Genomic DNA, 16,418 nt, shown 5'->3' on the forward strand with positions numbered 1-16,418 from the left:
TGTCACCATGTAGGGGTATAAACATTATCTGGAAGATGTTCATCAGCTTCATAACATACTGGTAGTGGTTTAGCAGCTGGACCAAGTGCTTATTGTAGGGGGTTGTCAGACTCCAACCAATAGAACATCAATCTATACAGCAGATAGCTAGTAATGGCTTTAGGGTAGAAAATATTTTTAAGTAGATTACATTTATTTTAATGGAAGAATTAGAGAATTCATTATCAATAACCCTTGAACAACAAAGATTAAACATTTAACCTTGTTTGTATAGTGCCTTGCCGTATACGTTGTAAGGGTATATAAATGTTGTCTTGCCATATACCCTGTAAGGCAGCCACTACAATCCAGGTCAGAGGCTTGTGTTGTAAGACTGTCAAACTGGACCTGACCTTCGATTACATGGATAACACATTCATTCACGTCTGCCTAGCTGAAAAATTTGTCTCTGTCTCGGCTGTATTCAATGGGAAGCAGAAGAAAAGGCCAGCAATGATTGGCAATTGTAAATGGCTAAGAAGAGTTTCTATGAGGTTTCAAAATTGATATATGGCAGGGGGAGGGTCTTTGAAGAAAAAAAAACAACAACTTTTACTTGACTCCTCTGGCGCTACCAGCACTGCTGGGTTCTGTTCGTATAGAGGGGCCGGAGGTGTCTTTCCAACTACTGGTATGCACCTACTTCAGCAGGAGTTCAGGCAGTAGAAGGCGCGGTAGAGGTCAGGGCGGTATTGCCAACCTTTGTAAACTGTTTATTGGTGTTTAAGCGTCCCTCACCACCAGCCAAATGTCAAATTTTCTTTTATACCTGGTCAACCCCTTTAACAACCAGACACAATTAAGTAGTCACTGAACACCAGGCAAAAGGCAACTGTCTTCTCATGTTGGGTCGCTGACAGTCAGACACTCTACTGGTGACCACAGCCCTGGGCAGGCCATAGCAAACTGATACAAGGAGAAAACAGGAATAGGGGATTATAAGCTCTATAGGGGTTTGTAACCCGCAGCCTTTTCTGGACAAAGCAGGTAGCTAACTAGTTTGTGGAACTCTGGGAAGTTACAGCTGATTCTGAAAATTCTTTGACACAGTTTACAAGAAGGAATGTTTAAGGAAACTTGATGTATGACCAAAGGTTGGAAATAAACTGTATTTCTACTGCTTTTGTAGGTATTTACACACCCACTGGGTACTGCACCTAATTTATCAAGTGTATAATGCCAACCAATCAGAGCTCAACTTTCATTTTATAAACTGCTGTTAGAAAGCTGAGCTTTGATTAATTGCCTTGACCAACTAGAACAGGGTTGTCCTCAGACACTTTTTAGCAATCTCCCTCACCAAATCTTTTTACACTGTAACTAAGGTTTTAATGAAGACCTACTCCTGTTGTGGACCACCAAACGAACAGTAGAGTGCCTTTTTAGCATATTTGGTTCTGAATCTCAAAAAAAATAAATGGAGTAGGAGTTAGTGTGGTGAAAAGGACCTATAAATACAATGTGTAGGAGATTATAAATATCCTATGTAATTATCACTCATTGTCGTCATACTCAAGTTGGAGTGTTTCATTTCAAAAATTATAGATTGGAAATATCTGTCCATAAAATTCCCCCATGTTTAAAGAACCTAAAAAAAAAAAAAAAGAGGACACAAAAGGAGACAACATCTCAAGGAGAGTAGTTCTGCAAAACAGAATATTACCACAGTTCATACTGTATAAGTCACCATTAAATATTTCCTTTTTTAGTCATTTGTTTCATGTAGATTTTTCAGAACAATAGAGTGTATGATGACAGTTTTTAGACTGTTTCCCACCCAAGAGGTTAGAAATATGTCAAACTAAGAAAAAAAATTATCAGAATTTTTGCGTGGTAAAGAGACAAACTTTTGTGGTGCTTTATTTCACTTTATAGAACTTTTCTTTTTATAGCACACATGATTATATGCACTGTTTTTCATCCTCATGACTATCCAGACCTCACTAGTACTGGAATGATTGGAGTTTTTACTAAATTTTACTACATTTAAAGGAGATGTCGTGCATTGACCATATGAAATCTAAACCTTTTTAAAGTTGGCCACTTCTAATTTTACTATAACGGAAACCAACATATAGAAATCTTAAAGATGTTACGGATCTAGAATCGAGAAAAAAGTTTTCAATTTCCATCCAGATGCTAGAGCAAGATTCAACAGGGGGATGGGATTCATTCAGCACGCTGCTGTTCTTAGTAGATCCAGGCACAATCTCCTCTAGGTCCCTCCTGTTTAGACCATGTCTGACCTGGTGGAGATTTTTGCTGGTGGGGATGGGGACATTTTCATGCCTGTTCTGCGAGTATTCTTAATAAGTCTCTCCCCATGGCTGATGCTGGATGATAAATCTTGCGGAGTTTAAGACTGTCTGGTCATATTTGCATATTCACTTTGTTGCCTCACTTAATGCTATAAAGATGTGCCAAACACTGATGCACCCAAAAAGCAACTTCTGTGGCCCTCTGCACACTTCTACGGTGGTCTTCCTTTTTTCACACCCACTGCCCGGATGACCGTGTTGTGGAACGCTGGGATGCTTTCATCTATCATTCTCTACGTCAAACAGGAACTATGTCCGAAGCCATACATGATCAGAAGAGAGACCAGGCCTCTACGGAGACCACAGCGGAACTAGAAACATTGCAGACTGAACTGGACTATGTTTGTGACCCCCTTTGAACAGCTCCTACATAACTAGCATGATGCACAACAGACTTACTCAAAACCTATAAATCACAATGCAAAGAGCTACTTGGAGCATGGGGACTGCTGTGGGTCCCTGCTTGCTTGTCTGGCTTCGGTGGACTCTGCCCGTGTAGTTGTCACTGAGATTTGTGACCAAGGGATACCAATATTGTCCTACATGACAATACAGGGATCACTAATGCCTCTGGTGACTTCTACATTACCTTGTAATCATCCACGTACACTGTGACAACCAGAGAGAGACAATTGAATACCTTCCCTCCTTCACCCTCCCTTCCCTGTCCCCTCAGGAAAGTGCAGCCTTGACAACCCCCATTGCTGAACTGGACATTGCCAAGGCTATCTAGGCTTGGCCTAACTGTAAATCCCTTGGCACCAATGGCCTACCAGGCAATTTTATAAACTGACATTCTTGCCCCCATGGCGTCCAAACTACACATCCGAGGCACGTATAGTAGTAGTTGCCAAGCCAGAAAATGACCCTATATAGTGTGAATTCTATAAACCCATACTATTGCTTCAGGTTGATGTTAATTCTGCGTGCAAAAACCTTGGCTAAGATTTTAACTCCATATCCCTGTCGATCAGTGGCCCTGACCAAAACAGTTTCATGCCAGGAAAATCCACTGCCTATAAATCCACAGGTTATTCTTGAATCTCCAGGCAGCCCATGATACTGTAGAGTCAAGGGTCTTGGTCTCGCTGGACACTGCCAAGGCCTTTGACTCTGTGGAATGGCCCTATTCGTGGTCGGTATTGGAGAAATTTGGATTCCCCGGGGAGTTTGTGGGCTGGGTCAGTTTCTTATACAGTTCTCCTGTGGCCTCGATTCTAGTTAACAGGTTTCCTTCCAGACAGTTCTCTCCTTTATGCTATAGCTGTTTAGCCATTTGCAGGAAGACTTCGGTGTTCCCCTCAGGTTCATGGGAGAGGTGGCAGAGACAGTTAGCCTATATGCCAACGATACCTTACTTTTCCTGGAGTCCTGGGAACTCTCATGAACACGGTTTTGGAGGTTATTATGGAGTTTGGTCTCCACTCAGGACGTAGGATCAAGTGGTCCAAATCACATGTTCTCCCTATTGACCCCTCGGATCCTGCCTTTGAGGTCATCTATCTAGGCGTGCGAATTAGTCGCTCTGTGGTTGACTACTACTTGCTGAATATGTGTTCCCCTTGCTGTCTCTGGCGCGCCAGCATACCAGGGCATGGTCAAAACTCTACATTTCCCTCCCTGCCAGGGTGAACTTAGTCAAAGTCCTGGATATCCTGGTGCAGTCCCCTGTGTACATACCGTACCATTTTTTCCAGAAATTACAAAGCTGTGTGGCCTCCCATTTTTTGGGGGGGAGGGGGGAAGGAATAGGCCAAGCCACCCATTTGCTGTTTCTATCATGGGAGGGGGGGTGCTATTTCCCAACTTCAAATTATATTACTGGGCGGCTCAAGTGTCTCACTTCCCCTGGATGTTTCAACTTGAGAAACCCTGTACTATGGCACTCTTCATTTATCCCCATTCTGGCCTTTTCGCTTCACACGAACACCTTTTGTTTGGTGGGGAAGGGAAGACTAGAGGGGCATCCCCCCTATTGCACCAGCTCCTCCTGCTGTGCGCCAGAATGCGATCTCGCTATTACTCAATCGTGTTTGACAGGTATACCCTCTTATGGAATAATCCCTTCAGTCTCCTCAGTGCCAAATGGGGTTAGCTGGAGGGACAGTGGCGAGCAATATACTGGAAATATCTGCGAGGACAGTGTTCTTAGTTTGTTCCTGCAGCTGAAAGAATCATATGACCTACCAAAATCCTTCCATCTGTTGTACCTTCAGCTTCGCCATGCCATAAATGCCCAGTTCCCAAGAGATCAATTGGTAGGCAATCCTTTCCCCATCCCTCTCCTTCTCCCAAAGCCCTTATTTCCCGTTTAAACTGTGAAATTTTATCTACCTACATCAAGCAAACAACTGTCCCGGCATGGGCACGCTGGGAGAGGTAGCTTGGGCCTCTGACAGATGTGGGCCAATGAGTGGGAGACACTCTCTCTACGCCTAAAATGGTTTCTCCTAACCTGTTAAACAGAAGGTCTCAGATCTACATACTCCACCGGGCATATCAAACGACTGCCTGAGTTAATAGATTTCGTCCTGGCTGCCCAGACCTGTGCCCTATGTGCTCTGCAACCTCAGACACATTCCTACACCTACAGTGCTCATTCCCTGTGGTTAAGGGGGAACTGGGAGCAAGTCCGTAAATTCCTGTTCAACAGGATGAGTAGACCCATTCTACCACTGACCATGCTTTTCTTATTGAAGCCCCTTACTGTGCCAGAAAAACGGTGGCCAGATTCTGAATCGCCCCACCTTCTGTGACTAGTTTAAGTCAGTTAATACTGCTCTTGATGTAGTGATCGCCCATGCTCAGAAGCGGGGACTTTGCGATCACCACGGGATCCCGCAGCCGGGATCTGGATTATCATGATCCCGCCGGTTTAACCCTATTGAGCATAACCTTCCATAGGGCATTATTGCAACAATTGGCACCCTCCATGCAGGGCATGGAGGTGCCAATTGTTGCCATGGCAGCCCTGACTTCCAATGAAGGACCCCAGGGCTGCCTTCAGTAAAAGCCTTATAGATGGTGCTTTCTGCAAGATCTAGCAGTGCTAATGTCAGCCTAGGCTGATTATGTAATATGCTGTAATACATTAGTATTGCAGTATATTACAATGAACAAGTGATCAAATGATCAGTAGCCAGCCAGCCCAGCACATAAAAAAAATAAACTTACATACTCACCTTCCGGTGGTCCCTGATGCTCCCGTCCCTGCAACTCCTCTTCTTTCTTGTCTCGGCTGCCAAGTGGAGACTATGACGTAATCAGCGGTGACACCGCTATCATAGTGTGCGCCATAGAGTGCATAGCTGAGCCTCTGTTGGCTGTTACAGCAGAGAGAAGACAGAAGAGGAGCTGCGCCTAGCATCGGGGGCCGCGCCAAGTATTGGGACCGCCAGAAAGCGATGATGTAAATTGTTTTTTTATTGACTTGTGTATAAGCCGAGCCGAGGTTTCCAGCACATTTTTTATGCTGAGAAACTCAGCTTATACACGAATATACACGGTAGCTATTAAACCTCCTAGATGATGTACCTGAAAAGTGGATCTCATCCGCAAAAAAAATAATCCCCCAAAGTCCAAATTTAAAAAAATAAACATTTTATAGTTTTTTAAAATGTGACAATGCACACCTGCTCTGAATGGCGCTCCTTCCCTTCAATGCCCGGCCATGTGCCCATACAGCAGTTTACCACCACATATGGGACATCCTCCTACTCGGGAGAAATTGGGCATCAAACTTTGTGGGCTTTTTCGTCATTTAATACTTTCTGACGTTTTAATTTTTGGCCAAAATGGATGTATTGTCTAAAAAATATTACAGCTTGTAAATTACACCTCCATTTTGTTGTAACCCTTGTGAAACATCTGAAGGCTTAACATAATTCTTAAAGTGGATTTTTTATACACTGATGGGTGTAGCTTCTAAAATTGCATAATTTACAGGGTTTTACTGCTATTTAGGCCTCTCAAAAATCACTTAAAGCTGAGCAGGTGCCTCAAAAAAAGGGTTTGGGCGATTTTCATAAAAATGGGAAAAATTGCACCCAAAATTCTGAACCTCCAAACAACCTAAAAAAGAGAGAAGATGAATAAAAAGCCAAGCTGATATATAAACTTACTTGTGTGCTACTGCTATATGAAAAGCAGAAAATTTAGAACTTTTTACCAAAATGTTAATTTTTTTCCTTCTGGAATAGATATATTGGTTTGGTTTTAATCCCACATCATGTCATGAGGCCTATTGTAGGTCATGCTTGATGTCAAGGGAGCTGCCTTACAAGGTAGCTAAAAAAGGTGTAGTTTTCCTTTTTCTGATGATAGGTTCAAGTGGCTGCATTTTTATTAAATTATTTTTAATCTGTACAGGCTCTTGTGTCATCCCTTCCTCCTCAGCTCTTATTGTTCCATATGGCTATGGTTTTGCTCTTTTAGGTCTTATTTTATCGGTTTATCTTCCCTAAAATCTATACAGTGATACAGAATATGTTGGCTCTATCTAAATAAAGGTTATTATTATATAATGTGCCCCAATGTGCCTGCATGAAAGCGTAACTAAACTAATTAAACCTTTGTTGGCTCCCCCGGAAATCAATAGTTTATCTGGTGTTAGTAAACGCTGTAAAACTCTGTCCTATTTTCTCCCTTCCCTCTTTTGTTGCAGCTAAGGAGAAGTAGCTAAACCTTAACCTTTCTAAGTCTATTCAGGTATTTTAGGAGTTACGCCACAAGAAACTTTAGCAACCTCCGCTTATCCATCTGTAAAGTACAGAGAGAAACTTTATTTAGACAATAATACATGCTAAAAGTAAAAGGCGAGGAACAGGAAATAGAAGCATTTTGCTTATATAAAAATATTACCAAATTTCCTATTACCACCTGCACTATTCATTTATCAAATTTAAAAAAAAAATTGTTTTTAAACATTTAGTTTTGCTTTAAATGTACAGAATAAAAAAAAAGGTTCCGGTTGCCTGACTATGCACAAGATTACAGGCGGTCCCCTACTTAAGAACACTCGACTTACATACGTTCCCTAGTTACAAACGGGCCTCTGGATATTGGTAATTTATTGTACTTTACTCCTAGGCTACAATAATCAGCTGTAACAGTTATCAGAGGTGTCTGCAGTGAAGCTTTAGTGTTAATATTGGTTCTTATGACAACCCAACATTTTTAAAATCCAATTGTCACAGAGACCAAAAAAGTTCTGGCTGGGATTACAATGATAAAATGTACAGTTCCGACTTGCATACAAATTCAACTTAAGAACAAACCTACAGACCCTATCTTGTATGTAACCCGGGGACTGCCTGTATCTGCTCACCCCTTCCCTCTCCGTCTGGTCGCATGCAGCTGATATGGGAATGGATATCCGGCTGCAAATTGTGCGGTTGGTTATCTGTTTGTGCGCATGGAGACAAAAGTGGGGTAAAATAGACATCAAAGTTTTTTCATACTATATATGGGGTTCTTCTTGGCATGTACACTGTAAACATCCAGTAGCCATTGCAGCTAAGCAGTAAGGACATCAGGTTTATTATCCTCTTCATTCTAATATTACCAACTGATGATAAAATTAGGTCATCAATAACTAGTCCATGACGACTCCTTATTTGTATAAGAAATAAATACAACTGTAAATTAAATTTTTTTGCCCCATAAAAAGTGTGTACAAAAGGAAAGTGCTACAATTCTTACAATCTCTGCATGGGATTCATCACAGGATCACAAAGGGAATAAAAAGAGAGTAACATTTGGTGTAATTGCCTAGAATTAATATCATGCTGAACATTCATTCTGGAGGTATGACAATTCTAGGCTGGGAGACAGCTTTATCTCCTAGAATGGAATGCAGGAATGGAAGGTTTCTCTTGAAACATATGTGAATTCTCACAATGCAGACAGTTTATACCGGCACACACAGATACATAACTCACAATAAGCACATAACACAAACATCCTTTTTGCAGTCTTGTCTGGGTAAATGGAGCTGCACGAACACAGAAGAAAATTCCAAACCTACCACCAGCAGAAACCACATTGCAAATGTCATGTCCATTTTAATAATGGTTTGTTATTGGCTATTTAAAAGACGTCTACCACCAGGATGAAAGACTGTATGCAAATGAGCCCAAGGGGCTCCAGGCTCCATTAACACCTATGGCTCATTTGCATTCATCCTGGTGGTAGATGCCCTTTACGGCTCCTTTCGGGCGAGCGCACGGCAGCTAGCTGGAAAGGATGAGGGGTGATCGCTGCTCATCACTCCCATCTCCATAGGAAGAGGCATAGCACACCCATATTTAATGGGGAAGATAAAACCCGTTCTATCCTCCCCCGCCCCCCGCTGAGAAAGAGCTTCTCTGTGCCATTTTTCTGCTTCTTTCTATTCTGGTGAGCATTTTATCTAAAGCCCCTACACAGCATAGAGTTGAGCAAATAAAGTCAAAAGAAAACTGTGGCACTCACCAAATAAAATAGTCCATATACTGACACTTTTAAGAAGGAGTTTTAAATAAAGAATATGAACTATTTTATTTGGTAAGTGTCTCAGTATTTTTTGCTTCATAGGCCTATGTCAATGGGATGATTTCTATCGCTGAGCACCACTATGCTAAGTTGATGAGACTGCCCCAGTGGCCCTATCATTTTTTTTTGTTGTTGAGTTTAACAAATAAAACAACCCAAATATGTTCTTGCTATCCGGTAATAGTGGACAGTTCTTGAGGTTTATATATTGTGACAGTGGTTGCTGCCTCTCCTGGATCCCAAAGTGTGTAAAGGATCAATGGATTCATTTGTAAATCGGACTAAAAACTGTTAATATATATATATATATGTTAATATTCATTTTAACCTGAAGAAGAAAATGTTCTGTTCTTGAAACGTGTAGTCCATTTTTACCAATAAACTGATCGATCCTCACATCTTTTGGCTATTCATTCTGGCAGAGCATCAAATCCAACTCAGTTGTTACGTATACTATAAGCATCAGGAAAATACTCACTGCTGGCTCAATATTTCAGGGGGTGGAAGGAGTGAGAAAGGTAGCATGGAGCTGATGGAGATGGGCCCCGAGGTGGCGTGTAAGAGCCAGAGCCTCAGAAATCTGAGAGACTCTGGTGACGCCCCTTAGAGCCCTTATGCTTAATTTACATAAAAAGAAAGTTTATTTTTTTAAGTACATAAAAAACATAACTCCTAATACACCTGTAATTATAATCACATTATCTCATAGTTCTAAATCATATTCTGTAATGAGGTATTTGCCTTTAAGCAGGTTCTGAGCCTCTGAAGATTTTTTTTCCAGCAAAGTAATAGACCCAACAGACCCCAATATAATCAGAAGGGTCCATCAGGATAGGTTTGCATCCACAATAGCAGGCATCAATCTCTCTCTCCATCAGCATTTCAGTTTTTCTGCCGGTATAATGCCAACTCCAAGGGTTTATGAACAATACCTGAATACACTATGCCAGAGACTAGTTTAATTTTCGTACACTGAATAACTACATTGTCAAGTACAACACTATAGCTAGGGTGACTCATCTTTATTCATTTATGATAAAGAGCTGGGGTTCAGGGCCAAGTGTAGTGGGGTGGAGTCCCTCCTGTTCCTCTAAATGAAATCCAATCAAGTTCCCAAATCCACATAGCTAGACTAACACTTTATACAGAGGCAATACTACCAATAAGTCATTTCCTTTCACTCACTTCCACTTGATGCTGCAGTTTATTAGACACGTAAGCAGTATTATCCAAAATCACAGTGATTCATACAAAGTCACACCCTTGCCTGGAAAGCAGCTCTTGTGAAATCTACTTGTCCAATTCCCTGAGTAGTTTGTTATTTTTTCAGTGGGGGAAGCGCATCAAGGCTTACTTTATTTAAAGAGGACCTGCAATAGGCATTCATGTTGCTCTGCACTGCGCTGGTTACATTATGGAGAAACATGAATAATGCAGTTCTGTCCTCCAAGCAGTAAAAACAACTTCTTATTAGCGTGTTGGCAAACATCTAAAAGGTCAGGGTAAGAATGCCCATCATTCATAAGAAACACAGAGCAAATTAAAAACTAGTCTTACGTAGATCCAACCAAATCAGTCTTTGGCTACATTCACACGACCGTTGGGGGACGTATACAAGGCTGGTGTATATACGCCCTCCATAGGCCGCCAATGAGTGAACGGAATGGTGCAGAGCGGTACAGTACAGCGCACGTGAGGAAAAGAAAGCATATGTCCTATTTCTCCCCGTAATAATGCGCTATGAAGAGGGGCAGGGGCGAGCAGCGCTCACCCCCTTCTCCTCTCCCGGGCGCAGACGTGTGCCTGCCTTGCTATGGCACACTGTTGTCTGAATGTAGCCTTACTCTTTCCCTCAAATATATAACCTGTAGATATTTCGCCATGTTACATACAGAACATCAGTTAATGTTATGAAATTGTGAAACAAGTAATTTTGAACCTCACTGATCCCCATTCTGATGATTCCCAGACACCTGCTGATCTTTGCATCATGCCCCACAGCAGGGACAAGGTATTAGAGACCGACGACAATAACGCGATGGGCAGGATAAACTAAGAGTCTCCAACCTCGTAGCATAACACAAAATAACGCATATGCATAACGCTAACCTTCATCTCCGGCCACTCTGTGCCCCTCCCCAACCACTTGCCGTGGAGGAGATGTGTTGGTGAAAAAAAGTTGCAATTTTCAAAGAAAGCTGGCATACAATGATAAAATGAAAAAAATGAGAAAAAAAAAGGTGAAAATGAATTTCGTAAAAACAGCAGAACTCTGAAAGATGTGGTAGCTTCCCAAATATGCATCTTTCTGCTAAAATCAATTACTCTATTATGTGAAGAAGGTTTCTATTATATCTATGTAATATAGATATATCTATAACCATCTATTCTATTGTATCTATTTTCGGATACATATTTTAATGTTATCAAAGATCTGGGATGATTACAAAATCCCAATAGCACAAAGTTCCCAGTGCTAAAAGGTACATGCAGGTTCTCACAAGAATGAAACTTACCAGTGAATGAAGACGACTGAGAGTGTATGGAGCCTTTATTAAGCATGGTCATGATTTTACCAACAAAGTCCTTTGGAATAAAGTTGGCATATGGCAGGATCTCTGAACTGATCAACTGGACAACCTGAAAAGAAGAAGTAAAAAGTTAGGGTTATACTATGACACTTATTTACCGCACGGGCCTGTATCTATAATGCACCCAGAAATATTGGATTGCTGCAAATCTCGTCGTGCAGCTAAGTGACAGATGTGGAAATGATTACAGATGTGATCTGGTAACACAATGGATCTTGCCACAAGAGGGTGTAACAATATTCCCCCTCTGCCCTTTAAAAAGGCTCTCGAAGCTACTTTAAAATGGTGTATCTAGGGGTAAAAACTGCTGACTGCTTGACATGTCTCTATAATACTGTCTATGAATTTTTGGAAACTTGAGTGGGGGTCAGATCATTGGACAGAGAGAAAATCTAACTTTGTATCTGTCCATGCTGTGGGAAGGCGAGTTACAAAGGAGTGAGTTACAAAGGTGGAAGCTGCACCTATGATATATTTATGACATGCTGCCTATATGCCATAAATGCCCTTTAAGGTACTGCCCGTCATATGAAGAAGCCTGGCTACGCCTTTCTGACTCCCTCCCTCACTCCCTGTGGTCTGTCTCCACAGCATTGCACCTTGTCCATATGGGGTCATATGCTATTTTCTGAGCATTGGTCCATTTTGTCTTATTTACCTTGAATTGCCCTTGTACGTTATCTGACAATAGCAATATTGGGTTTGGACAGGAGCTGGGTTGGTGTGATATTGTGTGATATTTGTCTTCTTTACTATGGACCACCATTGACATTTTTGGGGGAGTGATGGTGTTGGAGGGCGATTATTCCAGTTTTCCCCCTCTAGTGAGTATTATATATTATTATATATTTTAACGATTCTAGATGTTCGTTTGGTATGTTCTGCTTATGCTTACCGGTATATGTTTATAAAATGTACATTTTAGCATTTACCTGCTGTGACCAGATTTCTGTTCTTTGTGTTACTTGGTCTCAAATGAATATTTTATCGGGGGAAGAGAGGCCTTAGGATAGACTGCAGGTTAAAACTAACGTCTTTGACGTTTCCTTTATTTTGAATGTAATTAAAAAAAAACTATATCAAGGAAAAGCTTCATTATAGAAAACTGAGAAGAGTCGTTCACAAAGACCCGGATAAACGTGATGCCCCTACAGAGATTCATTTACGCAACCAAATGTTGAATTATGCATTTGCGGAAGACAAAACCTTTCATTAGTTCAAGAAGTAATTACAAGTTGGTTGTGAAGCACAAGTCTCTGCCCTGGGTCTACCTTGCAGTGGGTGTCCTGCTATTTGCTTACTTGATGTTCAGGTCAATAAGAGATTTGCTTTTGAGTTAAATAACATCATCCATAATAATCCAGTGCCCTTACTGCATGCAGCAGCTTCATTCACTAAAGATCTATATTTGTCCATGAAATTTTCTATCAGCTTGAGTTAGCAAGAGAATATTGGCATTTTTCCTTCCCCTCCTGACACAGATGAGATTACAAAGAGAGCTCTCTCTCCTTGCTCCACTCACCTCCACATCAATACTCTCGTTTCTTTGAAACTCTTCAATTGAAAGATTATCTGGAGGTGAGCTAGAAAGAGAAAACAAGGGGGGTAAGGGGATTACTCAAGCCGCAGTTCCAGGAAGTAAGGCGATGCTTCGTACCGAATAACATTTCAAAGTTATGCATACGTAAAAAGTCCAATCCAACCCTTCCACATGTCCTGCACATGCTAAATACAAGATATTAAAAACACTTCACAGCCCCAAGAAAAATAAAGTTATGCTGGTCTGCTACATAACAGCCCACCTTGTAGAAAGCCGCAGGTTACATAACTAGCTCTTTCAGACACAAAGGTTTTTTTTTCTATTATTCCATTTTAGACAAGATACTTTGTAAGGAAGTATAGAGAATGCTGGGATATTTATGGATAATGTAAAACACATGCAGATAAAAACATCTGCCAAGAGAAAAAAAAAATCTCTTCTATGGAAAATGCTGAGTAACTAAAATGCATCTTTCTGGACTGCAAACAAGATTGTATTACAGCTGAACTATTACAAGGGCTCCTGGCCACAAATAACAGTTATGATACTGTGAGGTGACACCACTATCAATCCTGACAATGAAACTCCTTTGTAGTTTATCCCTTGCACAACAGTCACCAGTAGGACAATGTGCTGCCATACAATTCATGTGTAAAACAGGAATGGATTGGGTATAAAAATTTTAAAATCTCAAATCATTTTATGCCATTTTCTTTTTTCAAAAGCAAAAACACGCACCCCGCTGAGTCACACATCCGATCATGGGATTTCTGGCTTCCCAATTTGCCCTGTAGCTTCTCTCACTAAGCTTCTCTTAGTGTTTTGTTGTTTTTGTCCTACCTGATGCTTTTCCTGATCAATGATGAGTATTTTATGTACCATTTGGTTTAGAGTTTGTTTCAAATGTTTGTGTGTCACATAATCACTTGGACATTATGGAGTTGACACCATTTCTAAGTAGGCCGTCCACCCGCCTATTCCTATATCCTTCATGTCTACTTTTTTCTGGTCTATTATGAACAGTCCTGCCTGACTAATCTGTTCGTGCCTCCCCTGTGGCACTGTTGTCTCTCATTGTTCTATTCAATAAAGTTCATTGTTGATTTATTAAAAAAAAAAAAGAAATTCTGCAAAACATGGACAAAATGTGTGGCTGCAACCTAGAGCTTCACTTTGCCATAAATACTAGCTTAGAAAGTCACATGACTTTTTTTAAAAAATCCTAAAATCTAAAGAATTGCACCCTCAACACCTCCATCTGCATATTTTACCTTTTTGTAAATAAAAAGTCTTCAAAAGTGTTTGCCAGTTCAGGCCACATGCTGTCAAACTTTCCAGAAGATGCGTGTTGTCGCGCAACAGGTAAGCCAACGGATAGCACTCTCAGTAGGGAGGATACGGCCAGTTTCCATGTGCTTTCTGAGGGGCACGCATACTTCAAGCTCAACGGCACCCGGAGAGTCTGAAAACAAAAGGGTTATATGGGAAACATGAGAACAATATAGCACAAAATAAAGTGTTGGCGTAAAATAATTAGTGTTAGAAAACTAAAAAACGACTGTGTTCATGCGTGTGCATTTTTTGAACTGGATGATAGCACACTTCTTCTCTATAGACCGACAACTCTCGTCTATACTGACATCTGGTGGTTAAAAGAGTTCTTACGTCTACTAAAAATCCATTTATTCTAATAGGGAATACATTTTCTAAGGCCACATTCACATGGCCCAAAACGGATCCCTGGCATAGCACACAGAGAAGGGTGAGGGCTCCTCTCCGCTCCCCTCTTCATGGCTGCCCTATTCGCCATAGACTTCTACTGTGCCTGTGACAATGGGGCTTAATATAGAGAACAGTGCGTAAAATAAATTATCAGTTGTGAAAAAAATAATACCTCCCACAGGTTAAAGCAATTGCCTCATATTGACAAATCCATTTTTGATTCAAGGTTTGTTCTTGAATCTCCATCAATAAGCTTGTTTGCCAAGCCATTGCCCCTTGTTCTTAGGCCCCAAACAACTGCTCCATAGTCCACTACAGGCAGTCCCCGGGTTATGTACAAGATGGGCTCTGTAGGTTTGTTCTTAAGTTGAATTTGTAAGCAAGTCAAAACTGTATATTTTACAACTGTAACCCCAACCAAATGTTTTTTGGTCTCTGTGACAATTGGATTTAAAAAATGTTGGATTGTCATTAGAATCAGGATTAACAATAAAACTTAATTACAGACACCTTTGATAACTGTTATAGCTGTTTATTGTAGCCTAAGGCTAAAGTACAGTAAATTACCAACATCCAGAGGTCCGTTTGTAACTGGGGGTCGGGTGTTGTTAAGTAGGTGACTGACTGTATTGCGGTCTGTGTATCAACAGCTCCAAGAGCTCCAGTGTGATCTGTTTGCCATCCGCTTTTGCATACCCGCAGAGACTATGTAAGCATGACAAATGATGTCACTAGTTTGTCACAACCCCTTAAACGGTCACATGATTGTATTACCTAGGAGGTGATCACCAAATACAGAAGGAACACAGATGATATGTAGCCTTTGCGGCTCAGAAGTCTATGGCCAGAAATAATGTACATAAAGGCATCATTGTAACACTCCACTAATAGTTATGGTTACATTTTATGGGGGAGATCTGTGGTGACAGGTTCCCTTTAACAATTAGGACATTCCCAAAGCTCGAACAAAAAAATTCTACATACCCGAATAATATTCTGGAGGACCTTTTCATTCACTACAGCTTTATGACATGCCGTTTTCTGGTAAAGGTCAACCATTACTTCCAAAGATTTTTCAGCAAAAGGTACATAGTTTAAGGCAACCCACTCTGCCTGGAAGAAATGAAACATAGTGCATGAGACTTCAAGACTATTCCAAGGAAAAACCACGTGTCATGAAAAGAACCAAGATGTTCTGCATGCGATCTAGTTGGGATTCATCCAAAAATTAAAAAGGAAAGCAGAAACAAGCACTTTGCATGCCCAAAGAAAAGTAAGAAAAATCTCCATACAAGGAAATACTACTGTCAGTTTTCCAGTGTACAGGAGGAGTACATGATTGTTATTGGTTTTATTATCATTTGAGATTTTTTGTCAGGACAGGGCAATCTTTAAGGAAATATCACTCACCGGTGCAAAAAGTTGGATCTATTGTGATTCCATTTTGTTGCAGAATAAACAGAACGAGAGAAGTTAATTCAGATGGATTCACAGACATATACATGTTAATTCTAGAGGAGCGTATGAGGTAAAGGCATTTAGGACCTGCCAGCTCTCCGTACATGACTGTAGTAGTCAGAAGAAAAATGCTGGAACATCATTTTCCCATAATTCTGCATGGTGCCATATCTATTATATTCCTGCTAAAAATAGACTATTGGGTGTAACAGTCTTACT

At 40.8% G+C, this 16,418-nt stretch overlaps 1 protein-coding gene across 2 annotated transcripts in view; it reads right to left on the minus strand.

Annotated features, from left to right (window-relative positions):
• The window catches only part of MON2 (MON2 homolog, regulator of endosome-to-Golgi trafficking), a 75,893-nt gene that overhangs the window by 15,748 nt on the left and 43,727 nt on the right, over positions 1-16,418 (minus strand). The window contains exons 28-32 of one of the 2 annotated variants that reach the window (XM_072146487.1): positions 16,152-16,169; positions 15,726-15,854; positions 14,291-14,481; positions 13,002-13,062; positions 11,405-11,528 (exon numbers count right to left, since the gene is read on the minus strand). In XM_072146487.1, coding sequence (XP_072002588.1) covers positions 11,405-11,528; positions 13,002-13,062; positions 14,291-14,481; positions 15,726-15,854; positions 16,152-16,169 — 523 coding nt within the window. The remainder of the gene's footprint in view (positions 1-11,404; positions 11,529-13,001; positions 13,063-14,290; positions 14,482-15,725; positions 15,855-16,151; positions 16,170-16,418) is intronic. The other variant, XM_072146488.1, reaches the window with a different exon arrangement.

This window comes from Engystomops pustulosus, chromosome 4 (assembly GCF_040894005.1).
Source record: "Engystomops pustulosus chromosome 4, aEngPut4.maternal, whole genome shotgun sequence".
NCBI lineage: Eukaryota > Metazoa > Chordata > Amphibia > Anura > Leptodactylidae > Engystomops > Engystomops pustulosus.